This window comes from Carex rostrata, chromosome 7, assembly GCF_964058835.1.
Source record: "Carex rostrata chromosome 7, lpCarRost1.2, whole genome shotgun sequence".
In the NCBI taxonomy this organism is placed as follows: domain Eukaryota; kingdom Viridiplantae; phylum Streptophyta; class Magnoliopsida; order Poales; family Cyperaceae; genus Carex; species Carex rostrata.
In genome coordinates this window covers 1,529,796-1,556,760 of record NC_135924.1, presented here as the reverse complement: position 1 = coordinate 1,556,760, position 26,965 = coordinate 1,529,796, and the positions used below count along the sequence as shown (strand labels likewise).

The window sequence follows — 26,965 nt, the reverse complement described above, 5'->3', positions numbered from 1 at the left end:
TTTCATTCTGTGCTGATTTGATTTGTGGTTTTTAATTTCTATCATCTGCTACCATTGTGGTAACTAATTCATCTCATCTTGTTTCTTAGATTTATAAATTATTGCTTTTGGGTTCTCAACTGCATCTAATTCTGTTGAGAATTATTGGTTTTATGATTTATAAATTATTCCCAAAACAGTTCGTCCAGCTACCACCCAAAATATATATCCACCCTCAAATTTCTTATATAAATCGCTCGCTCGTTTCAGCTGACATATACAACAGAGAATTCAACTAGATGGCTGAGACCATTGTAAATTTGGTGCTCGGCAAGCTGGCTGATGCTGCAGTTAAGGAGGTTTTACACTTGTACAGTGTCAATGACCAAGTTGAGAAAGTCAGCTGTGAACTCACACGGATTCAGGCATTTCTCAAGGATGCTGACAGGAAGACGATAAAAGACGAAAGACAAAAAAATTGGGTCAACGAGATTAGAGATATTGCCCATTCTATAGAAGATGTTATAGACACCTTTCTCATGGATATCTCAGAAAATCCACAAAAATCAGGCATGATGGCGATCATAACAAACAAGCTAAGAAAAACCGAAACTCTAGTAGTTGTACACAACCTTGTAAATGAGATAAACCAAATCCAAAAAAGGATGAAAGATATCGAAGAGAGCAGAGTCAGATATGGAATAAATAATTTAGGCGAGGGCAGTGGAGATATCAAACTACCCGTCAGGCCACTGATAATACCTGATATTGATCCCGATATTGTTGGCTTCAAGGCAGATCAGGATTACATTGTCATGAAGTTGCTTGATGAGACCACCAAGGGACGTTCTGTGGTCTCAATTTGCGGGATTGGTGGACTTGGAAAGACTACCCTTGCACAAAAAGTGTACAATTGGTATGTACTAGTTTTTTATTTTCAAAATTCTGTAATTTACTATCAATTTATTCAAATTAACCTTTAATTTCTCCATATTTTAAAATTTATCACTAATTTCGGAAAGACTACTCTTACATACTTTAGTTTAGATAATTAAAATGGAAAACACGGTTAATATATTTGTCTTAATGTATAATTATCTTGTATTTTATAAGAAAAATATCAGCTTTGGTCGTAATATTTCTTAATTTGTGATGAATTTTAATAAAGTGCTATATCAAATTCAAGATACATATTTATGAGAGATATATGTTTCATGTCCACCACAAGAAGAGTATAGGTATCATACTTTATAGGTAGAACAGTGAATGATTTGGACATTAACAAGGAAGGAGCAGATCTAAGGCCTAGTCAAAGATGGTTAAATCATTCCTATAATTTCAAAATTTTAATTATGCATATAGAAATTTAATTGAATTTTATCTTTTTAAAACTTTTTATATAGTTTAGCAACCCTCAATAAATATTAAATGTTTAGTTACGTTGTAGCTTTGTGGTTAAAGTTCTATTTTATAATTAAGAGGACTTAGTTAAAATCTTACTTATAACAATTGTGCATTTTAATTTGCAATCATCCCTATCAAAATTTTCTAGTTCCGCCCGTGATCACATTAACTAATTTTATTAATTCTAGAATGAAGTAATGCATGTCATACGAGGCACATAAACTTTTGAATAATACAATGACCATAATATTCCTTTTGAAATTAATATAATTTTCGGTTTGCGTAATGAAAAGCTTAAAATTAATTTATATATATGCTAATACACTTCAGTATATTATATTGAGTTTGTTAAATTGATTTTAATTGTTTACACATTACGCTCAATCAACAGTTAGACTTGGGAAGGTCAAGTATTTCAGTAGTCCCGTCAATAGCTTTTTATAACGTCGCGATAAGAACAAAACAAATAGAAGAGAAAACTAGAAACCCTTCTATATATATTGATGGCCCAACCTTAACTTTTAATTTAATATTGAATTATAAGTTTTTATGGAGTCAGTCTTCTTCGCATTTTGGTTATATTAATATCTAATATAATCTTTTATTTTTGCAGTAATGACGTCAAAAGACAATTTGATGTTCGCATATGGGTAGCTATTTCTAAAAAGTTCGGAATAATTGATGTTTCAAGAAAGATAATGCGACAATTAGATAATGACAAATTGAGGGATCTGCCAAACGAAGTAGAAGTGATTTGTACTGAGATTCACAAATCTCTTAGTGGCAAAAAGTACCTCATAGTCCTCGATGATATTTGGACAATTGATCTATGGACTCAAATTAGTCCAGCATTCCTAGATGAAAACAATAGGAGCAGAGTACTTGTAACCACTAGGTCCACTGATGTTCCGAAGTGCATGGATCACATAAGTGATCCACACGAACTCCAGTTCTTAACTGAGGAGTTCAGCCGAGAGCTTTTTTTAAAAAAAGTTTTTCCTAATCTTGATCCAAATCAAAGTTCTTTTGATGATATTTCTGATATCATAGGTCAGTTTGTCCACAAGTGTGGTGGGCTTCCTCTCGCATTGGTGGTTTTAGGTGGTTTCTTATCAAAGAAGCCCCGCAACCATGCTGTTTGGAGTAGCGTGTTCAGGACAATGAGTTGGCATGTTGAAGGAAAAAATTGTAGTGAGATCATAGGCACCAGTTATGAAGACCTGCCATTTGCTCTAAAGTCTTGTTTTATGTATTTTGCCGCATTCCCTGAAGACTATTACATTGATGCCCCATCATTACTTCGAATGTGGATTGCAGAGGACTTCATACCACAAGAAGATAATAGATCATTAGAAGAAACCGCAGAGAGTTTTTTAGAGGATCTCGTACAAAGGTATTACATCTTCATTTAATGATTTAATGTGCTGGTTTTAATTGAATATTCTCAAAAATAAATTTTTAATTGAAAAAATAATAGAAAGGAAAATTGTAGGCCCAAGCACCGACATTTTTATTATGTTAAATGTTAAGTCTCAGAATTATATTTTGGGAAATATAATAAGTAATAACAAACATTGATATTTTAGAAGCATGGGACTACGAATTCCATGATGACACTCTGTTTGAGCTGACCATTCGTCAAAAAACAAAGAAAAAGTAAATAGGTAGTAGCGGGTTTGGAGAATTTTTTCTGCAGAAAATATTGAAAATAAAATAGTATCTTAATTTTTTTCAAGCATAGAAGAATTAGTGGTAAAAATTATACAGATCCTACTATGCATGAAAAAATCAAACTACTTTTTCTGTTTTTCTCTTTCTTTATTTAAATAAAACCAGCTTATGTATACAACATTAACCTAGCACGTTACATCAACATTTAATGATATACATAGCCTCTGTATACAACATTAAACTAAATTGTTTTAATACTAACTATTTTCTTTATAATATCTGTAATCATTGTACGTAATTTTATTTTCTATTTCTTTATTTAAGTATGCTAGGAGCATGGTTCAAGTATACTTCAACCGATAGAAAAACTTAATTTTATTTTCTCTTTTTTATGAGGATCCAACCGATAAAAACATAGTATCTTAATTTTTTTTCATTCATAGAAGAATTAGTGGTCAAAATTATACAGATCCTACTATGCATGAAAAAATCAAAGTATTTTTTTTTTTTCTGTTTTTCTCTTTCTTTATTTAAATAAAACCAGCTTATGTATACAACATTAAACGAAATTGTTTCAATACTAACTATTTTCTTGATGATATCTTTAATCATTGTACTTAGTTTGTTTTTTCTCATTTTATCTAGGAGCATGGTTCAAGTAGATAGCAGATCGTATGTTGGTTCCATCGAAACTCTACGCATACATGATCTACTACGAGCTCTTGCTATCCAAAAAGCCAAGGAGGAAAACTTTCTCCTGGTGTATTCAAATCCAAATAATAAAATGAGCTTGAGTGGGGCACGCCGTGTGGCAATTCACAATCCAGATTGGGATCAACTTATAATGAGCTCAAACCTCCGCACTCTTTTGTGCTTTTATGAGGGTAGCATGCCGAATTGTTCTAAGCAAAGACTGCTCAAAGTGGTAAGCACTGAAGAGCATGAGGACAACATAATAGAGTTGGAGATGTTTATGGAATTGACTCAGTTAAGATATCTGAGTCTTAGTGGGAGGCTAAGTGACAACCGTGATCAAGAATTCTTTGAGAAAGTGATTGGCAGAATGAAATTTCTGCAGACCCTTGAAGTACTCCAATCTCTAACAAAAATTGATCGTAACTTCTTTGAGTTTCCTAAAAGTGCATGGAATATCAAGACACTGAGGCATGTCTATGACTCGGATAGTTTTGAAATCCCAGCATCAGTAAAATTAACAAATTTGCAAACTATTGGTTGGGTAAAGCTCGCACAATCATGGGAGATAGGGTTACCCCATATACCCAATTTACGTTCATTACACTTAGATGCCAGATCATCTCGATCAAAGGCAGATGTCCCTTTTCTGTCCACATTAAAACACCTAACCAATCTCGATATATGGCATGATGATAGTGTACTGGACATACTTGACATGAGAGGTTTCCCATTTTATAACCATTTACAATCTCTCAAACTTGCTTACGTTAGCCCCACTAAATTGACCCAGCTGCTTCATGAGGATATGCTCCCCTGTCACCTCATTTATCTCAAAATTAAGGAGTACAAGTTCCAGCAGGATATAATGCCAGTATTGGAGAAGCTACGCTGTCTTAAGGTTCTAATACTTCATAATGCATTCAAAAGTCGAAAAACGACCTGTTCCTCTGGAGGCTTTAGCCAGTTAGAAGTTTTGGAGCTTGAATCCTTATCAATGGAGGAATGGGAAATAGAGGAGGGTGCAATGCCCATTCTTAAAAAACTCAATATTTGGAGTTGTGATAAATTGGGTGTGCCTCAAGGGCTACAATACCTCACCAACCTTCAAGAATTGGATTGGCAAGATGTGGGTGATTCCGGGGCTAATTTGGTCCGCAATTTATGCAAACATGTCCCTTCAATTAATTTAGGCGGACATTAGAGCCACGGACTCCTCCAGTGCATATTTTACTCTTTCTATTTAGTATTTCTCATTGTCTTCTCTCTTTTTTTCTTTTATTGTATGTGTGCTTTGTATAATTATTTTATTAGAGCCATATTTTAGAGCCACAGACTCCTCCGGTGAATATTTGACTCTTCAATTGTTTTAGTATTTGTCATTGTCTTCTCTTTTTTCTCATTACTATCTCGATTGCAATTTTTTATTCCTTTTTTCTCAGTACTATCTCGCTTTTTTACAGGACAAACAAAATTCCACTAAAATAATATTGGAGAACCATCCAAGATTTCTAATTGTAGATCATTGTAGTCGTGGTCAAACTAGTATTTCTTAATTTTCTTTTAAAAGTTGCCAACTGAGCTAACAGATACATGGAATTGCGCCATTTATATTGTGAAACTTTTTATCTTTTTGTTAGTATATATATATATATTTTTAGAACGAAATTGAGTAAATAAATAATTAAGATTGTTAAAATACCAAGGAAATAACAAGAATAAACATAAAATCCGCTTCTCATTTTGCCTTTCGTACTATATATTTTCAACTAGGATTATTTTTGGAATTTCGTCTTAAAAATCAAAATAGCTATGTATTGGAGAAATAATGCTATTTTTAAATCGAATGAAATACATCAAATAGAAAGCAGCATAAAAAATATATCGAAAATTGTATAGGTGGTTCCTTAATAAAAAAATATCCCTACACATTGTGAATAATAATTATAATAAATTATATATAATTTTCAGTCATATTATTAAGTTTGAGTGTTTGACTATAATAAATGATTGATTCAATTATTGAAAATAAGTATTGAAACTCAATTACTTTTATGGAGTATCAATTTTAATGCATATAAAGTAAAGATGAAACCTTAATTTCGCCATATATACGGTGGTCCTATTAGACATGTAAATACCAATAGCAATTTTGACATTTTGGATTCCAAACAATAAAAGCTTGAGTGTCATGTACCTTCCACTTTTAATGGTAAGAAGGTACTATCTTAATTATTTCTTTACCAGTATAACATGAGAATATGATAATATTACAAGTTAACTTTAAATTTGTTGGGACCCAAATTATTATTATTGCAAACTTGCAAATTATGTTGCAAGATGGATTTATCTGTTATAATTGACTATGCATATCACAAATCGGTTCATACTATAGATTTTTCTTTTATTATTTCTAAAGTTCAAACAATCGATCTAAACCATTTAACATGATTTCCATATGAAAATATATTTAAAACTAATTTTTTTTTTAATTTTTTACTATTTTTTAGATAAGTGAAATATCACTTGATCTAGATTATGGACCATTCAAAAGTAAAAATCTACTAATCTGAAAAAAGTAAAAAAAAATCGAAAAACTAGAAAATATAGACTTCAAGTAGTTTTTTTAACATGTATAGCTACACAGATAGAATATTTAAATTTTAAAAACAAAAATATCAATTCATAACCGATATGCTCTATGCATAGCACCGAAAGCTAGATAACACTACAACAAATTAGACATTTTTGGCGAGGGAAAAAGCGCATTTATGACGGTCGTCCGTCGCAAAAAGAAAAAACTGAACAATGATGATAGTCCGTCGCAAAAAATCACTTTTTTATCCTCGCGAAAAGTATCTCATTCTTGTTGTGTAAATCTGTTTAATCCTTACCGTTCAATCATAATCTGAACTAATCCGACTATAATTAAAATGCAAAATCTCCTATAATATTCGTGCAGATTCTGATCTAACGGTTCAGATGTAAAAAATTACTAGTAATCATGCCCGTGCACAGCAACGGGATATTATAAAAAAACAAAAAACATATTTTGTATTAAAAAAACATTTTAATAAAAAAAGTGTTATAATTGATTTAGATGGATGTAGAATTTCTTACAACACAAATGAAAATTATATACTAAATTCGAAGTTGAATAGGAACTTATAATTGTTTAATTTCTTCATTCATGATGGAAAAAAAAATATTCTTATTTATTTAATTGATGATGTCTTGGGAATATAATTTTCCTTACCATTTACAACAAGAAAACAAATACAAAATCGTTTGAGATCTACAACAACATATCAAATATAACATGAAAAAAAAAATTGAAGTATTATTGTCTGTGTGATCCTCTTCAATGTAATCCAACATTTTCATAAATGAACAAATAAAATATGAAAAGTAGATATCATATTGAAATGAAAATCTCAGATCATTTGATAATTCAATGTCGTTTGATAATCCCAATTACAGTGAAAACAGTGAGGAATCTTTTAGTAGAGAATTTATATGGTTTTTTATTTTTAATTATCTTGTACCATCTCTAAGAATAATTTTATGCTTTGATGATTCTTTATTTCTGGCTCTACATTTAGAGACATTTGGATTCATAAAAAGCCCAAACCGACTCTAGGTCAATACTGCTGATTATTTATAGCATTTATAGGAGAAAGATTAATTTGGCAATAATAAAAGAAAAGGAAAGATTAATGTTTTGCCTAAAAGATTGAAAAAAAATATATGAAAAACAAATTCCATGCCTGTCCCTTAAAGTGATTATAAAAACATCTTAATTAACAGATGCACAAGTTACATCATAGTTGGTAAAACACATAAATCATAATCAACCACTGCATATTGAAATTGCTCAAGTCATTTTGCAGTGGGTTAGGATGATCATTTACAATGCCAGATTTTAAGTGAAGTAGAAAAACACCGACAAAGGAGTCAAATAATGCTATGTTATAGAATTTGTACGTATCCGACAACACAAACTTTTTGTGAGATGCTTTTATTAGCTCACAATTTTTTAGGCTTAAGTAGACTTCATATGGCAAATTCATAGACAAAATAAAATCCCAATGATGCTGGCAAAAATAGAAAAGTCTGTTGCTGTGCATAGAGGGCCTCCTTTTGAATTTTGGGACAAATTGCCCTGTAGCTTGTACGGATTCAGAAAACAAAACATGAGTTGTTCTGGCACCGCAGTTGCAATAGAGCGTTACATGCATTCAAGTGCTCAATAATCAATGATCATGGGTTATTCCAAATGTTCGTTAATTTTGATTTAAAAGCTCTTGGACCTTCGCAATGAAGTGTGCTGCATATATTTTTAACATTTTCATGTTACTGCTTTTGAAAGAAGGGTCACCAGCCTTGTGAGTTAGAGGCAAAATCAATAGCTTCTAGTTGAAGTTAGATGCTTGATTAATTTACTTAGGTAGAACCAAGGTAGATTATTACAATACCTTCTTCATATTAGACTTCTGAAATCCAGACCTTCGAAATGACTCATACCGGTTCATCTGTTGCTCAGAAAACTGGGATAAAATTGCCCTAAGAAATCAAATAACATTAACAAACTGATTTTTGAGAAATGTAGCTTATGACACTTCATACAAATGCTTAATTTCATCCATTTTTAATTGTCAGAGCTTTCCAAAATAACTCTTAGGAAACTACAGATGATGTTGGTATAAGCTTTGTCTTGGTGTTGGTTGAAATTTAATGTCAGTAAAATAACTCATTGCAGCATATTCTAATGAATTAATCTCCTTGGATCATCCATACTTCCACAATGTCTAGGACAGCACGTAAAATAAAATTCAGGGACAAAACAATTTACTAACAATTCTCTTATGCCAGGAATTTGAACAACTAACCACAGTCAACAACGCCTCTATGTCAATCACCTAAGTTCTAATTTGTCAAATTATATCTAATTTCATTTGCACCCTCCATTACTGTGAAATTACGAGCATCTACCACGGGGGAACTTGAAGATACTGATACCGATAAACATCATATCAGACATGCTTTATGCAAACTGTGAAACTAATAATTATAAGGTGCAGTTGAACTTAAACGTAGGGGCCCCAGTAGAATAAGAAACAAAAAAAAATTAACTTCAAAGAATATATAATTTCTTCCTAGAACAAAAGGCAATTTTCAGTGAGGTCAAATTAAGTTTTTGGAAGTTTTCCTTAATCTTTACATTTCAGAACCATACCAGCATTGTCAGGTAGTGTCAGTTCAATCAATTTGACCAACAATTTTGTATGAAACTGGAGGGACTCCGGGACAGATTAAAAGAATAACCGAACAATCAAAGAATGAAAAAAGGAATCAAACCTTTTCAGCACAGATTGACGATCAGGGCCTTTTGACGATCGAAGACAAGGCGCCGTATGTGTTCGAGAAGAAAGAGCATGGCTTGGAGCACATGTATTCACACAAACCTCTTTCACATGTATGCATACATGTGTTGCTCCACCTGCATGAAAAACAAATAAGAAATTTAATTAAGATCAGAAATGTGCCAGTATTTGGTTGGAATTGTTCCAGTGTCTTCAAACCATAACAGAATCTAAACCATAAGGGTTCTTGAATTATTCTTAAAAATCAAGTGCATGAGCACTCGGTACCACTATACCAGAAATAAATTGATTAAAATAAAACGAAAAATACATGACACATGGTTCTTTCCAAAATTTGAAAAAGGAGCAAAGTATAAAATGAAGCTGTAGTTTGCCTTTGCTGCATAGGAGGGATGTCTTCCTTCTCCTCAACACGCTCCGTCTCTTCACCCTGCTCCGTCTCTTCACCAAACCGCCGTCGCCGTCTATTAGTTTTTTTCAAAAACGCACGCCCTCCTCTTGCCTCCTCTCACTTCCACACCAGATGCAATGGAGAGGCATCATCATGGAAAGGAAAATCAACCACCACTTAACAATGGCCAAAAAAATTCAGATGCAACAGAATCGACAACATCAGGTATTTCGATAGCAATAACTCAATCTACACGATTTCATGTTTTGAACTGCACACATGCTTTTAATTTGTTTTGAGAAAAGCTCGATATCATATTTCAGTTGCAGGGTTGTTATTTGTTTTTGAAAAGCTAGATATCGTTTGTTTAATTTTGTTCTCTGTCTCTGAAATTATAGAGCTCGTATCATGGGAGAGATTTCTATCTATGTTGGGATTGAGCAAAACCTGGATTAAGCCTCTTAATTTTATTTTAATTGGGACTTCACTGCTGTTCCCAAATTTTTAGGTCCGGTTTTTAATTTAATCCGTCAAACTGCACATTTTAGCAATTTGATTCTTAATTCATGTACCAGCATTGAAATATTAAGTACAATACTGGTTTGACCCAGAATAACCACGATTTTACAACTCTACTTTCAAGTTTGACTGGGATTTGAAATAAACAGTTTAGAAGAGTATATAAATTGGTTGTTATTTGTTAATCAGTATATTATACAATGACACATGGTTCTTTCCAAAATTTGAAAAATGAAGCTGTAGTTTACCTTTGCTGCATAGGAGGGATGTCTTCCTTCTCCTGAACACGCACCTTGATGAGGTCAATGGTGTCAATGGGTTCAATGTCGCACTAGTGGAAAATATGGAATCAGCATCGGTTATATACGCATATTAGTATCGGTTAAACAACCGATCCTGATGAAGGCGACACTGATACTATCAGCATCGGTTGTTTATAAACAACCGATGCTGATACTATTTTTTTTTTTTTTCAAAGTTGGTTCTGCAAAAAAAAAAAAAAAAAAAAAAAAAAAAAAAAAAAAAAAAAAAACAAGTATCAGCATCGGTTGTTTATAAACAACCGATGCTGATACTATTTTTAATTTTTTTTTGTTGGTTCTGCAAAATTGCAATATTATTATTTTAGGATTTATGGTACCCAAAGAATTGAAACCGGATTGATTTGATAAAACATAATACCATCTCATGTAATTTCAATCCAAAACTAAACTAGCCGAATTGATTTAAATGAAACCGAATTGAATTGATTTGATAATTTGAAATTACTTAAACTAGCAAAACTAATCTAGCAAATTTACCTAAACTGAGAGGAGAGGGCCGAGCACCAAGCACCAAGCACCGAGCACCGAGCACCGAGCACCGAGCACCGAGCACCGAGCACCGAGCACCGAGCACCGAGCACCAAGCACCGAGCACCGAGCACCGAGCGAGTGAGTGGATTTATTGCGCCGAGCACACTTGCGTTGAGCACCGAGCACTCTTTTTATTGAGCCGATCGGACTGAGAGGAGACGGCAAGATGGAGGGAGAGGAGGAGACTGGCGGCTAGAGGAGACAAGGAGTTGAGAGAGTTGTAATTTTGAATAATGGAGAAACGCAAGGAGAGAAGGGATGAGCGCGGAAAAATAAAAACCTAAAATGGACTATCTGGAACGGTTGTTTATAAACAACCGATGCTGATACTATTTTTTTTTTTTAAAGTTTGTTCTGCAAAAAAAAAAAAAAAAAAAAAGTATCAGCATCGGTTGTTTATAAACAACCGATGCTGATACTTTTTTTTTTTTTTTTTTTTTTTTTTTTTTTTTTTGCAGAACCAACTTTAAAAAAAAAAAAAATAGTATCAGGATCGGTTGTTTATAAACAACCGATCCTGATACTATTATTAATATTTTTTTTTTTTTTGCAGAACCATCTTTGAAAAAAAAAAAGTATCAGGATCGGTTCCTAGTTAAGAACCGATGCTGATAGTATCTGGATCGGTTCTAAGCTAAGAACCGATCCTAATTATCAAGTATTAGGATCGGTTCTTAGCTTAGAACCGATCCAGATACTATCTGGATCGGTTCTTAACTAGGAACCGATTCAATTAGTTCACGTGCTGTGTTTTCATTAGCTTTTAGTATCGGTTTTATTGATAAAACCGATTCAGATAGGTATTAGTATCGGTTATTTCATACATCCGATCCAAATAGGCCGATCCTGATTTCAGTTTTTCCACTAGTGTCGATCTAAATTTTTTTAACAAATGAGAGTTTTGACCTTGATCATGGTACCGCCCCTGAGACAGAGCACCAACGATCCTTCTTCCCCTTTTCTCTCCATCTCTCTCTCTCTATATCTAGAGTCGCAGTGCAGACGGTGACGGAAGGCAGAGTCGTAGTCGCAGTCCTTCTTTCCTTTCTCTCTCTATTTCTAGGGTTTTTTTTTTTCTTTTTTGGAAGAAGCGATCGGGAAGGGAGGGGTGGGATCGGGGAGGGAGGCACACCCAGCGAAAGTTTTTTACATATCTTAGAATCGAAATGGTGCGTAGTAAGTATGGTATTACGTGTAGCGGATAAATATTTAACTAAATATAGACTTCTACACATAAGAAAAAAAATTAATAAAAAAAGATAAGTTATCTGATTGAAGGGCTGATATTCAATCCGAAAATTCAACTTTTAATCACAACCTTTGCAGAATCTAGACATTAAGCTCCTTAATAAGGAGGAGAGATTACTCACTCGTTCAATCGTCCAAAATTTAAAATAGTCAAAGGTCAAAACGCATCAGACTTGATGCTCCATTGCTATTGGTCTAGAAAGTGCCACGTGGCACTACTCTCAGCTCTTCCCTCCTTTTTCCAACAATGACAAATTTCTCTCTTCCCTCAAAAACTTATAAAGATAAACTTGATAATATGATTTAGAAATGATAATGGGGTGGTGATAGTATGATTTAGAAATGATCTACGCGCGTGTACTTGATAATGAGGCACTCATCAGAGGTTGGACTGCATCGGAATTCGTGCTGCTGGTGTATTGTGTGGACCTGCACTTGTTCGGTACCACGGTCTATTTTGGATTGCCAAAAACTGGAGGTATCCTGTAATTACGGTTTATTGATTTAATTATGATAATTTAGTTGATTTTAGTTGTTATAATATGAGGTCAACGTAATGCACAATTTTGGGTACAGATTTTAACAGATCAGTTTTACCTTCATGCAGCGCACGGATTATAGAATCAAAACAGAAGTGCATATGGTTCGTGCACTGCATGAAGAAAAATCTGCTCTGTTAACATATTTACCCTCAATTTTCACAGCAAGTTGCCCTTCATTAAATCTCTTAGTTGTATGCTAATTTGGAAAAGAGTGAGGCTAATATAATATATATATTACATATTGACATGTACTATGGATTCATATCTCTATTTTTCGAAGTTCAAACAGTCAATCCGAAAATTTAAATATAATCTTCATATCAAAATGTCCGATTTTTTATATATATCCAAAAATTAAATCAAATTACAAAAAATAACCGAAGCACCGTTGAATTTCGATTATTACCCAATCCGGTTATCCAATAACCGTATTTGATAGAAATGTTCGGTTATCCACTCCCCGGATTCAAAATGCACAAATCCGGTTAATGGTTAACCGGATTTGTGCATTTTGCCTTTTTTTTTTTTTTGAAAACATAAATTTTTTTTTGTATTAAAATATTAGAAATATTGAATATATTTCTTTGCAAATAGATAGAATATAACATAATTTGATTTATTAGAAAGACTGCAACAAATAACCCGGATCAATATTTTTCAGATCGGATTTTTCGCGGCTGTAAGAAAAATTAATATATTTCTTTATGTGTTATTGGAAAAAAATAAAAATAATTAGATCCTGAGTTATTGATCCGGTTCAAAAGTCACTTCTAGGTAATTCAGAAAATACTGTGATCCTTCTAGTACATTTAATTTATAAAAAGTTGTATCTATTTTTCAAAAAAAATCAAAAACTTTAATTTAATTAATTATTGTTTTTCAAAAAGAATTCTCAAAATAGATACAACTTTTTATAAATTAAATGTACTAGAAAGGTCACAATATTTTATGGATTACCTAGAAGTGACTTTTGAACCGGGATCAATAACTCAGAATCTAATTATTTTTATTTTTTTTTCCAATAACACATAAAGAAATATATTAATTTTTCTTACAGCCGCGAAAAATCTGATCTGAAAAATATTGATCCGGGATATTTGTTGCAGTCTTTCTAATAAATCAAATTATATATTATTCTATCTATTTTCAAAGAAATATATTCAATATTTCTAATATTTTAATACAAAAATTAAAAAAATTTCTGTTTTAAAAAAAAAAAATAATAAGGCAAAATGCACAAATCCGGTTAACCATGAACCAGATTTGTGCATTTTGAGTCCGGGGAGTGGGTAACCGGACATTTCTATCAAATCCGGTTATTGGATAACCGGATTGGGTAATAATCGAAATTCAACGGTGCTTCGGTTATTTTTTGTAATTTGATTTAATTTTTGAATATATATAAAAAAATCGGTCAAAATGTACTTGTAGACCTAATTTTATAATTAATTTTTTTTTTTACTATTCTTTTAGATAGGTAGGGTAGAAAGTTGGTCATTTTGGATGGTCCAGAATTTTCAAATCAAGTTATTTTCTACCTATCTAAAAAATAATAAAACAATTCTAATAAACATAAAATTTGGTGTGCAAGTAAATTTCCATATATATGAACATTATGTTGAAAGGTCAGATTGGTTTTTTGAACTGTGGTTATTCATGCAATTTATAATTTTTTTTTTATCTGTTTGATTAAATTAATTTCCATGTTGAAAAATTGTGCAGCATTGTGGGCCAAGTTTTTGATAGAATGTCTTAGTGACCTTAAAAATAACCTATTAAGCAAAGGTCTAGAACTGCTAGTGAGACATGGCAAACCTGAAGATATTATTCCTTCATTGGCTAAAGCTTGTGGCGCACATACAGTTATGTCTCTCTCTCTCTCTCTCTATATATATATATATTAGAACTTAGAACCATGTTTGTATTTTACTTTTTTATTTTTAAAATTAAAAATAATCTATCTCCTTTAATTAGGTATATGCACATAAAGAGACATCCTCTGATGAGATTCTAGTGGAACAGCTGGTACAAAAGATGTTGAAAGAATTGGGAGTGCCTCAAACGGGTTTTCCTGAGAAGAATAAAACCCGAAACCCAATATTACAACTTACGTGGGGAAACACAATGTACCATATTGATGACCTCCCTTTTAGCACAAGGGATTTACCAGATGTTTATATGCAATTTCGCAAGCTAAGAAGCAAATTTCAAGCTGTATTTTTCAAAATATCTTGTAACAGCTCAACAAACATTAAAATTTACCAATTTTCTTCTAACGTTGGCAATACGGTTGCTAGATGTGAGATGAATGTTTAATTAATGAAAATTATATTTGTCAGCCACTGCCAAGATGCTGGTACAAACAAGATTTTTTGTTTGTTTTCTGAAAATTTTAAATTTCTATTTTTTCAAGATGTAAAATTAGAAGATAGGCAGGATCATGTCAGAGCAGTTTTTACTTAAATTGAAAGAGAGAATTATTGTTTTATTTGAATGTTTTTGGATAACAAATTAGAGAAAAATCGATATATACACTTCTCTCGCACACTACATACAACTTTTGCATATGAAGTTGCACATATTTCTCTGGCATACTTGACCATTGAAATGCCATCATACTTTCAACTGATATTTCACTTATTGTTTATTCTTTCCATTTCTGTAGTTAGGGTAAATTCTCTTAAAAATACAATTACGTTGCTAATTCAAATTTTAAGTTAGGGTAAATTCTCTTAAAAATTAGCTTCAGTGCTGCTCTTCAACGATCTTCTCTTCAGCTTCTTCTTCCCCTCCATTCCCTGAAAGTCCCTTAATGAGAATATTTCCAATCTCCGAGTGTAGTTTAGGTCCGCTGGCCATCGGAAATTAATTTGGCGCTTTAAAATATGTGTGCATGAATCTTAAAGCACATTGGATGGCTCTGATGCCGATCAAACTCAGATTTATTTGATTAGATAGGGAGGACATCGGAAATTAATTTTGTTATGGGACCTACATTTTCCTCAATTTGGCGAGTGTGACAGGTTCTGCAGTAGAGGGTTCCGATGGATCTTTCTGCGTTGGCCCAATTAGCACGGCTCCCTTATTTTTAATAATGGGCCTGTCTGGCCCAACGCCTAATCTCTCTTCTTCTTTTCCTAACAAAATAAAAATGCTGCTTGGTGGGCAACAGAAAAATAGATTACTTCCTAGTTCTCGGATAAGGATAATAAAATAGGGAGGAGAGAAAAAGCACAGATATTTATTTGATTAGATAGGGAGGAGATAAGAATTAAAGGCAGAGCAATAAAATTACGCGGAATATGGAATTATTATATCGAAAGAAAACATTAACCAATAGAAGAACCATAAACAGTTTTAAAACCCTAGACAAAATCCAATTGATATTCAACATATATACATAATATACATATATGATTCAAGAAATATTAGTTCAACATTCAACATAAACATCATACATGAAAAATATTCCACTTTAAACTTACATACCCAGGATTATTACTCTAGGATTTGAATTGGTATATACCTACAGCGGATGATTTGAATGTTTTGATCCATGCTAAAAATTAATTATCCCTTTCACATGGTAGGCATGATGTAGATTGGAATTATTTGTATATGGTGTATTGATGAGCAACATTATTATGTGAAAGATAAATTAAGATTCTTACTTTCACACCGCAATATCTTTGTTTTTTAAAGGTTGGTAATGGATTCAAACTGCAATATCAATTATAATTACGAAGAAAAAGGCTCTATGATGTAAGACGTACGTACCTTAATCAATTTCGCAGACGGTAGAAAATTAATTTCCCTCTCCACCAAATCTTTAATTAATAATTAGTCATTTCCTTTTCATATTAGTTAATTTCCCTTTCCCCTGACTTTCGTAGAAGCTGCCAATTAAATGAATGAATGTATACACCTAGAGATTTGTTTTTTTGTTGACTAACAAATGAATAAATGCACCTCAATCATTTTTTCTTAAACAATATAAAATGAACACACAATAATGCCCCACAATATATATGGCGTGCATCAATGACCAATCTCTACTAATTACCTAATCTTATTAATAATGCATCAAACTGTCAGCCAATTGAGACCATAATTTATATAAGAGATATAACAAATCATTTTTCTGTTGCATTGTTGTCATTCGAGTAAATGAACCTTGAAACAAAATTCTCATTTCTTCAATGAAGAAACCCAGAAAAAGAAATTGTATTTAATTGATAAAAAGGGGTGTAAACAAAAATTGGATATCATTAGCTATATTCGGATACCAATATGACATGGATAATTAATAAATTACTAACAAATATGCACATATAAGTATTTTAGAATAGTAAAATAAACATTTAAAATAAAAGAATGATATGAACATACATATATTTGTTGATTTTCCTAATAGACAATAACAAGCATGGAAAACTATAATCGAATCAAATAGCTAATGATTTCCAAGAAAAATATAAAATCTTTATTTCCATCATTTGGAAAATAAAAAAATTATGAGAGAATAGCAAATGAAAATAGCAAATAATATAGAAGCATAAAAGTGAAAGGAACATAGTAATTTTTGCATTATATAAATCAGAGCTTTTTATTTGCTTAGGTATGTAGATACGAGAAGCAGAGAGTTGCAAATGACTCAAAATATATACTGGTAATCCATCACTGATATTCCTACCAATATTATTTTGTCTTCTGCTCACTCTGTCTTAGTATATGTTATTGACTTAGTATATGTTATTGATATGGTGGAATTACTTCAGGTTTCTTTGAGTGAACTAAGTACGGCAACTCCATATTTCATTTAGGTATCAATTAAAAGTAATTCAGTTCCTTCAATTTTGAATTAGCCTCATTGTCATCTTAAATGTCTTCAATATTGTAATATATTTCGTTAATTCTGTGTCCTGATCTCATTTAAAAATTGTTTGAAGCCAAATACTTGGGTGGGGGCAGTTTGAAATTTTAATGAAACAGTAAGATCTATTCAGAATCAAAGATTTGCATTCTTAAAAAGCATAAATTAAAGGAAGAAAGGAATGATTAAAAGTAATTTATATTTATTGGTCATCTTTTAGGTGGGCCCCGCAAAGTATAGTTTAACTGGAGCCAGAATAAATTACACAGCTTTTTTTTTTCGCTAAATAGTAATTGTCAATAATAAAAATAACCACTTAACATTTTTTCCTCTTTATTAATTTTAGATACCCTCCTATAGATGCAAACAGGAAAGAGCTATCTGTCACCGGATTCATGTAAAATAGGGGGCGCCAGGTTAATGCTTTTTAACAATTTTCCGATTGTTATTTTATAATAGAAGTATATGAATTGTGAATATTCTCTAATTAATTATTGAAATCAACTTTATATGACTTACTATTACAAATTAATTAGCTGTGTGATATATGGTATGAAGATTGTCTGCTCATTTCTGGTGCGAGATATGGGAATCGATTGGCGAATGGGTGCGGAGTGGTTTGAAACATGCGTGTCTCATTGATTATGACCCTGCTTCCAATTATATTATGGTAACTGGACTTATGGAGCTGGTGAGTTACTCATCTAATTATCAAACAAATATGTTAATCCAACAAGTTCTTTGGTCTCTTTGAAATGACAATTTAACTTATGTTCTAATTGTTTACCCTTAATAGGTGTTGGTAATTATGACCCAAGAGAAGATCGTTATTTCAGCATCCCTGACCAGGTAAAATATATTACATGATGAAAGTTGCCTTCCTCATTTAATATATAAATCCCCAAGAAAGAACTGAAATTTTAAACGGATCATCTTGGTCTACCCATGAACGAATGACCACTGCTACAGGTATATTAAAAAACAATTCTATTATAATCAAAATGGTAACTCTAAAACTAACCTTTTTTTTTGTTGCTAAAGTGTGCTTGCTGCGTATATTCCCCTCGGAATGACAAATAAATTAATGATAAATCCTTCCCATAAGATTCTTTTCTTTTTTTCCCTAGCAACAAGAGGCTTCTTATATGTCATAAGCTTTTTTTTTCAGATAAAACTTATGAGATATGGTACAATTATAGTAACTAATTAAGGATTTAATGAATGGTTGTTATATATAGGCAAAGACGTATGATCATATTGGTTTCCTGAGTTGAAGACTCTTCCAAGAGATAAAAGGAATTTCCCAGGAAATAGATACATCACACAAATTATGCCACTTAAATTTGATAATTCTCATCAAAACAATAATGATGTTAAAAGAAAGGGAGGCCAAGCAACATCTACCTCGAATAAAATGTAATTAAAGAATTGAGATTGGGTGTGTTTTACACTAAATCCTCCACTGTTTTGTTTCTTTTGGCTCATTTGTTACATGTAGGAGGAAATGAACCCAAAGGGACGGTGATATTTATTGTTTTTGGATATTTATCTTTCACATAATTTAGTAACTATGTACTTATTAACAAATAAATCTTCTCTTAATTTTAATGAACTGCATCAGCAAATGGTGGAAATATTGCGGTTTGTGGAATTCATAGGTGGAGCCGTGGAGGACAACTGGGTTGGGTCAAGTCGTCCCCTTCTAATTTTAATTTGGATGTTATTGCTTTGCCTATAGTGGTAGAAGATATAATTAGGTGATAAAATTTTTCAATAGTTAATGGTCTATATCTGGAGGGTTCCACTTTTCGTCTCTTGTGCTTGGGCGGCAGTTTGGGTTTTTTCTAAATCTCTCAAAACCAAATTTAAAGTCTTGCTTTCACACCACAATATCAATTATAAATTGTAAATAAAAAGAAAGATACCCTCCGATGTAAGATGTACCTTAAAATATTTCATATACGTTGCAAAATTAATTTACCTCTCCATCAATCTGTTAATTAATAATTAGTCATTTTATATTCATATTAGTTAATTTTCCTCTGCCTAACTTTCGTAGAAGCTGCCAATTAAAATATGGTTGCACAATTAGTGTAGAGTGATGATATTGAGCTTTTGATATTGTTTTATATAAAGTGGAAAGAAGAATCCAGATATTTTTTGGTTGGTAGTTCGTATGGAATCTGCTTTTAGCTCATACCTAACTTGCATCAATTAATGCAAAACAAAGTGCAATTGCGAACCACCTATCATCCATTATAATTGAAAATAAAGTTTATTTGTTTATGCAAATTGGGGGTCACTTTCCAGCCAAGAAGGATCATACCGCATTTTGAATTATGAAAATATTGTGGTTAGCGGAATTCATAGGTGGAGCCGTGGAGGACAACTGGATATTGGGTCAAGTCCTCCCCTTTAAATTTTATTTTTCTATTTATTTGGAGTTGCTATTGTTTCGTCTATAGTGGTAGAAGATATAATCATGTGATCAAATCTTTAAATAGTTAATAATATCTTGAGGATTCCACTTCTCGTCTTTAGTGTTCGGCGGCTGTTAGGGATTTTTAAATTAAATCGCTAAAAATCAAATTAAAATTCTTGCTTTCACACCATAGTATCAATTATAAATTATAATTAAGAAGAAAGACGCCCTACGATGTAAGACGTACCTTAATTAATCAAATTCGTACATAGTGGAAAATTAATTTTCCTCTCCACCAGATCTTTTAATTAATAATTAGCCATTTTTTCCACTAAATAACGATTCGCGTTTCATCACAAATAGATTAAAAGACAAACTATTGCGAATAACAAAATTTATTCTACATAGCATTTTTCAAATGATTATCTATATTCCTACTAATTATCAACATAATCTAAATTCTCATAGAGCAATAACACCAAATTGATTAAGAAATTATAATATTTATATGAAACCAGTACAAAGTCGAAATTATTAATCAAAATATATCTATTACAGGTGCCGCAGGCTTAATTTGTTGCTAAGCGACTTCTCCAATCTGGCTATTGTGTTGTAGGAACTTTTAAGGGATTCATGTCATAGGTTATTTATTTTCAATGTAGTAGATGTAGCAACTCGAATTTCCTCTAAAGAGATAGATTTCAGTGCAGAAGAAGATCTATCCTTTATGTGCTATGAAATTGTTTCCTGTTTTTTTTTTTACAAATTTTGAAAATCATTATTTTTCAATTGTCCATAATTGTTTGAAAATAACAATTTTGTACACTTCTTAATAAATACTAAAAAAAGTTCCAAAATATGTAAAATTTGGTCTCCAAGTACATTTTAATATGAAGATCACGTTAAATGGTTCTGATTGACTGTTTAGACTTTGACACCTCAAAAATAACATATAAGATGTCTCACCATAAAATGGTGTAATTGGATCCATCATCTTGTATATGTTTTGTGAATGTTGAATGAGTATATATGATTGATTTTGTATGTTGTGTTGAATATTTATTGAATTATTTATGTGTAATATTGTATGTTTAATGACTAGGAAATATGGGTGTTGAAAAATTATAAATCTTGAAAAAATAAAATAAAAACAAACACGGTTCTAAATAACAAAACTTGTATGGTGCCAAATCAAACACGGATGCTTTGTAGAAGCTGTGTATATAACCCTTGTTATTGTATAATTTGACATCAATTGTGTAGAAATCACCTTATTCAGCTCTTTTTTTTTTTTATACCTGACACAGTTCGTTTTTTTTTTAATCTTGTATATATGTTAGTACTATATAGACAGTTCAGAAACTGTGTATAATGTTCCCTCATATTCATGCAAGATGCCCACTGAGACGGTCGTGTGATTTGGCACCATACAAGTGTGAGTGAAATTAATTGTAAAATTTTCGTAACGTAACAAGGAGCTAGAAGGTTTTCGGTTTTGAACCAGAAATACCATGGTTTTGAATTTTGAACTTTGCTTTGGGTTTCTGGATTGCTGAAGTTTCTCTTCGAAGCTTCGTAAGTGTGCATAGAGGTCATCCAGTGTGAGTGAGTCATGTGTGCCTTGAATTGCTTCTAGCGTACTCACCAAGCCGGACCATTTGTCTCTCATGAGCATGATCCTCAATAGCTTGCCTACAATTTTATTGTTAGAAAGCGGTTCTCCCAATTCGGTAAATTCATTTTGAATATGCATAAGTCTATTACTAGTAATCGTGCCCGTGCACAGCAACGGGAGCAAATTATGTAGTAGAAAATATTAAACTCCTTAATAAGGAGGAGAGATAATTTAAATCAAATTTGTAGAGAAAAATAGTTAAATACTATATTTATCTACAAGATAACACATGTGAACTCTAGTGTAGTGGTAAGAATTTTGGCACCAACAGAAACCAACTGGGTTTGAATTCCGCCTTCAACAGAAAAAAGAAAAGAAAAAGGATGCGCGGTGCACAGGCTCGGTCCGCAGGATTTTTTTGAAGTATTATTGCCATTGATCCTCTTCGATATAGTCCAACATTTTTGAAAATAAATAAATAAAATATAAAAAGTATATTATAATTGTCCAGATTGAAAAAATATAATAAAATACTATTTTCAGTTTTGACAAATTAAAATAGATTGATGAAAACACACATCATTAACTTGTTGACAATGCAAGCTGCTGAAACCCAAGATGTTGCTAAGTTGTTTGAAAAACCAATACGTGATAGACTCCTTTATAGAATAATTAAGAAACAGTATAGACATAAATACTTTCACCAAGTTAAATGTTCAAAGGGGACATGAACCAACGTAAAATGATATTGAGAAAGTAAAGCAAAATAAATTTATTGAATAAGCAACACTTTCACCAAGTTAAATGTTCAAAGGGGACATGAACCAATGTAGGATGATATTGAGCAAAATAAATTTATTGAATAAGCAAACTAAAATATGTAATTTTATTTTTATAAATGCGCTAGATCTGTAATTGCTCCACCTAATGATTTTATTTTTATAGATGCGCTAGATCTGTAATTGCTCCACCTAATAGCATGGGTAAATGTTAATTTTTTTAGTACTTTGGGCATTTATGAAAAAAATTGTCATCGCATGAAGGATCGACAAAGCATTATTTATCAGCTAGTGGGCCCACTTGTTTTATTAAATCGCGTCACAATGTTGACATTCAACCTCAGCCGAACTGTTATCATGACACGTGTTCCATCTAACAGTGCCAATATGTCGTGTTGATTCCACAAGATCGAATGCGAACCGCTCAACCGTGCACTACCGAAAGCACCAAAAACATAATCAAGCCACATGTGAACCGTCTGATCAAACAATAATTACATCTGGACCGTTAGTTTCTAGGGTTTTTTTTTTCTTTTTTGGAAGAAGGGATCGGGAAGGAAGGGGTGGGATCGGGGAGGGAGGTGCGCCCAGCGAAATTTTTTTACAGATCTTAGAATTGAAATGGTGCGCAGTAAGTATGGCATTACGTGTAGCGGGTAAATATTTAACTAAATATAGACTTCTACACATAAGAAAAAAAAATTAATAAAAAAAGATAAGTTATGTGATTGAAGGGCTAATATTCAATCCGAAAATTCAACTTTTAATCACAACCCTTGCAGGATCTAGACATTAAGCTCCTTAATAAGGATGAGAGATACATATCCTCAATGCTTTCGCCATCTTCAACCTTAAAGGTTTCAAATTTGGCTTCTAAACCGGTTAATTTGGGTATTTCTCTCATACCGGTTTACAAGGGCATCCCACATTTCTTTTGCGGTTGAAGAGCTACCAAAGATTAAGGCAACTGATTCACTAACCAAGTTAATTATGGCATTAATTGCAAGATCATTATTTTTCTTGGTTTGTTTGGATTCGGGAGTCTCGATTTTAATGTCGGTAGTAGTGGTAGTGAATATTGGTGTACACCCCTTATGAACTACATCCCATAACTCAAGAATGTTTAAATAATTGATCATGATTTTCTTCCAATGCATAAAATTTTTGGTCGAATTGCCAAAAATTAGGGGTTCCTTCACGGGTCTATAGGGTGCTATTTGTCAAGTTGATCTAACTCTAATTAAGTGTGCCTTAATTTGAGTAACTTGCTCTGATACCACTTTGTTACACTTAAAGGGGCACCTCTAATTACTCAAAAACTGAACTTAAATCGCAATTGAAAGTAAAGAGAAGAGTTTAGAGAAAATTGACACGTGGGATGCTAACGAAGTTCGGCAAAACAAAGGCCTACGTCTCCGGGGCGTCGCAACCTCTTTCTAGGTGCGCCTTTCTATTAACCAATATGAAAGGATTACAATTGTGAACCGTGAGCCCTTACAAAACGGGAAGTCACGACCAACGAGAGATAAGCGCCGGCGAGCCCTTACAACCAAGGGAAGTCACACGAGCAACTCGAGATTTGAGCCGGCGAGCCCTTATAAACAAGGGAAGTCACACAAGCTACTCAAGAACAAGAGAAACACTCAATAGATCACTCTAACAAAATCTAATTAGATATTAGTGAAGTGGGTTTGAGGTTGTTTGAGATTGATTGAGAGATATTAAAATTTTAAGCTCAATCAACAATGGTGGAACCAAGCTCTTCGAAAATCGCCTCTTTTGAAGTTTAGGGACGGCTAGGTTAAAATGAGGAAGAGACCCCACAGCTCTATTTATAGAGACAGCTCTAGAAAGAGCAAACTGAGCTAAAACGTTACAACGTTTTCTGAAAACGTTACAACGTTTTATATTATAATGCGATTTTAGGTTTTCAATTTCCTGACAGCTCAGCTAATTGTTCAAAAACGTTACGACGTTTGTAAAACATTACATAACGTTTTGCTCTGTAAAATCTTGATCAAAAACAAGATGTTGAAGAGTAAATTTAATGAAAACGTTATAACGTTTTAGGACTCTTGTACAACTGAATTCCAGAGTCCTCAACATCCTTAAAATGTTACAACGTTTTATGTTTTCTCTGAGTCTGATCAAGTTCTTACATTGTGTTTTCGAAAGGGATAAAACGTTATAACGTTTTACAAACGTTACATAACGTTTGGCTCTGTAAAAATAGCCTTAAACATGCTTTACTAATTATTAAATATTACAATTTACATTTTTGACGAATATCTTCATGATTTCTTCTGTCCAAGTATTTTACATTGCAATTCCAATTCTTCTTGAACCTACATAATCTTAAAGTAGAAGAAATCGTAAAATTCAATTATTGTATGTTTTTGCAAATTAGTCAAATAGACGTAAAAGATTAGTGTACGAACAACATATTTTGTAATTATGCATTAATTGTAGTGCTTGTAATAATTATTCTTATCTACAGGACTTTTGATGCAGGGCATCCAGAGAAGACGAAGCAAGTCGCGAAAGTTATTTCGCAGACAGTACGTCAGAATTATCCTGGCCCGTACTACAGATGCACAGATTTCCCCAAGGATAATAAGGATGTTTTCCAGGAAGAGTTTTTAGTAAATAAATCTTTCTGAAACAAAACCTTTAATAATTACTTGTTTTCTTTTTTTTTGAAGCTAACAAACGATATTAATTCTTAAATATACATTGCAGAAGAACTACCAGTTTCATCTGGATATACCTTTGACAGATGCATGGAGTGTATTTTGAAAGATAGCTGATGTACGGCTTCAGGATATGCTGAATAAATGCAAGGCGGCACAAAAAAAGTCGTACAGAGAGTCAATGCTCAAGTGGAAGGAGCGTGGGGCTGCTCCTCGTCCCTACGACGCCTGGATCCAGCCAGCGTACTGGCCCGGACTCGTCGATCATTGGTGCAGTGACGCTTTTGATAGTCGGAGCCAACGAAATGCAGAAAATAGGGCCAATGCTGAAGGTGCAGGGGCTTCGACGGACTCTGTGAACATGCTTGTTCACAAACAACGCCTCGTAAGTTGTTTTTCATTAAATTAATATATTTTCATTCTTATTGAATATAATCGAACTAACATTGATAATCTTTTTTTTAAATGAAATTGTCTTTCAAATTATTAACAGGAGCAAACACAAGGGCGCGAACCCAGATGGAGCGAAGAGCTGTTTCAGCCTACCCATACAAACAAGAAGATAAGGGAATACGTTAGTACTAAGGCTAAAAATGCACAGGTAATAGTACTTTCGAATCGTTGTATAAAATATCATGGTTCATGTTGTACGTAACATTATTGTTATATTTTAAAAAATTTGCAGCTGAAATATGAAAAAGCTATGAAGGACAAGTATGGAGAGGATAAAGAGACATGGCCCAGATACGACGCCGATCTCTGGTTCACTATGAGCGTTGATGATCAGTATGCCCACGGCGATAACTATGGTCTCGGTGCTCTAGGTAAAATAAATTTTTTTGAAATTTGAAATTTATTTTTAGTTTTGTCAGATAATACTAATTGTCTTACTTTTAATATTTCAGGCAAGACGAGAGACATATTTCCCTCTGATGGGTCTAGCAGTGCTCGGTCGCACTCGTCACAGTCATATTCTTCTATGCCGCCATCGACGCATCTCACAGAAGAAGATATTGAGAGGATATCTTCCCGGGTACTTGATAAGATGGAGGCTCGCATCGAGGCTCAGGTGGAGGCTTGGTTCAGAGCTTCTTCGGTACAAAATTTGATATTTCAGTATGTTTTAATTGTGAACTCTAAACCCTAAATCATAATTATCTAAAATATTTTCTGACAACCTCACAGGGAGGTTCGGGCTCCCAGCCGGCCTCGATGCCCGCTCAGGATTACGAGGATGATGACGGCGATGATGACGAGAGGCATTACTCGGATGCCGCTGACGATGGTACTGCTTGGGTTTTTTTTATATATTTATATATTGTTAGATGATATTGTTTATTGTTTATGGTATTGTTTACTGCTTGTGTTACTCGGATATTTATGTTTGATGAGATGATATACAGTTTGTTGATCTTTATGTTTATATTTGTTTGTATGCTTATGTTATATGCGATGTTTATGTTGTATGCGATTGTTATGTTGTTTGTGTATCATTTTTTATGTTTATGTTATGATGTATGTTGTGTGTTGTATGCGATCGTTATGTTGTTTGTGTATCGATTTTTATGTTTATTATGATGTATGCTGTATGTTGGTACGTGTAGTACCAATTAATTAAATTGTGCAAATATAAATAACAAAAAAAATATCAAAAACCTAAAAGAAGGTATCTGCGACCGGAATATTATATCAGCGACCGTTTTCTGACCGTTTTTTTCGTCACAGAAACTTCTTTCTGACATCAGCAAAAAACTTTCAGAGACCGTTTTTTAAGTTTCAGCGACCGTTTTTTTGTCACAGAAACGTTTTTCTGACGTCAGCAAAAAAAACAGCGATGAAAAAAAATTGGTCGCAGAAAGAGTATCAGCGACCATTTACGTCAGCAGAAGATTATCTGCGAC

General features: G+C 32.9%; 2 protein-coding genes across 3 annotated transcripts in view; both read left to right on the top strand.

Annotated features, from left to right (window-relative positions):
* Window positions 1-5,052, top strand: part of LOC144556911 (disease resistance protein RPP13-like) — a 79,028-nt gene extending 73,976 nt beyond the window's left edge. Inside the window, exon 3 of the mRNA XM_078305411.1 lies at window positions 3,700-5,052. Coding sequence (XP_078161537.1) covers window positions 3,700-4,951 — 1,252 coding nt within the window. The 3' untranslated portion in view covers window positions 4,952-5,052. The remainder of the gene's footprint in view (window positions 1-3,699) is intronic.
* The window catches only part of LOC144556910 (disease resistance protein RPP13-like), a 59,565-nt gene continuing 32,852 nt past the window's right edge, over window positions 253-26,965 (top strand). Inside the window, exon 1 of one of the 2 annotated variants that reach the window (XM_078305410.1) lies at window positions 253-895. In XM_078305410.1, coding sequence (XP_078161536.1) covers window positions 279-895 — 617 coding nt within the window. In that variant the 5' untranslated portion in view covers window positions 253-278. The remainder of the gene's footprint in view (window positions 896-26,965) is intronic. The other variant, XM_078305408.1, reaches the window with a different exon arrangement.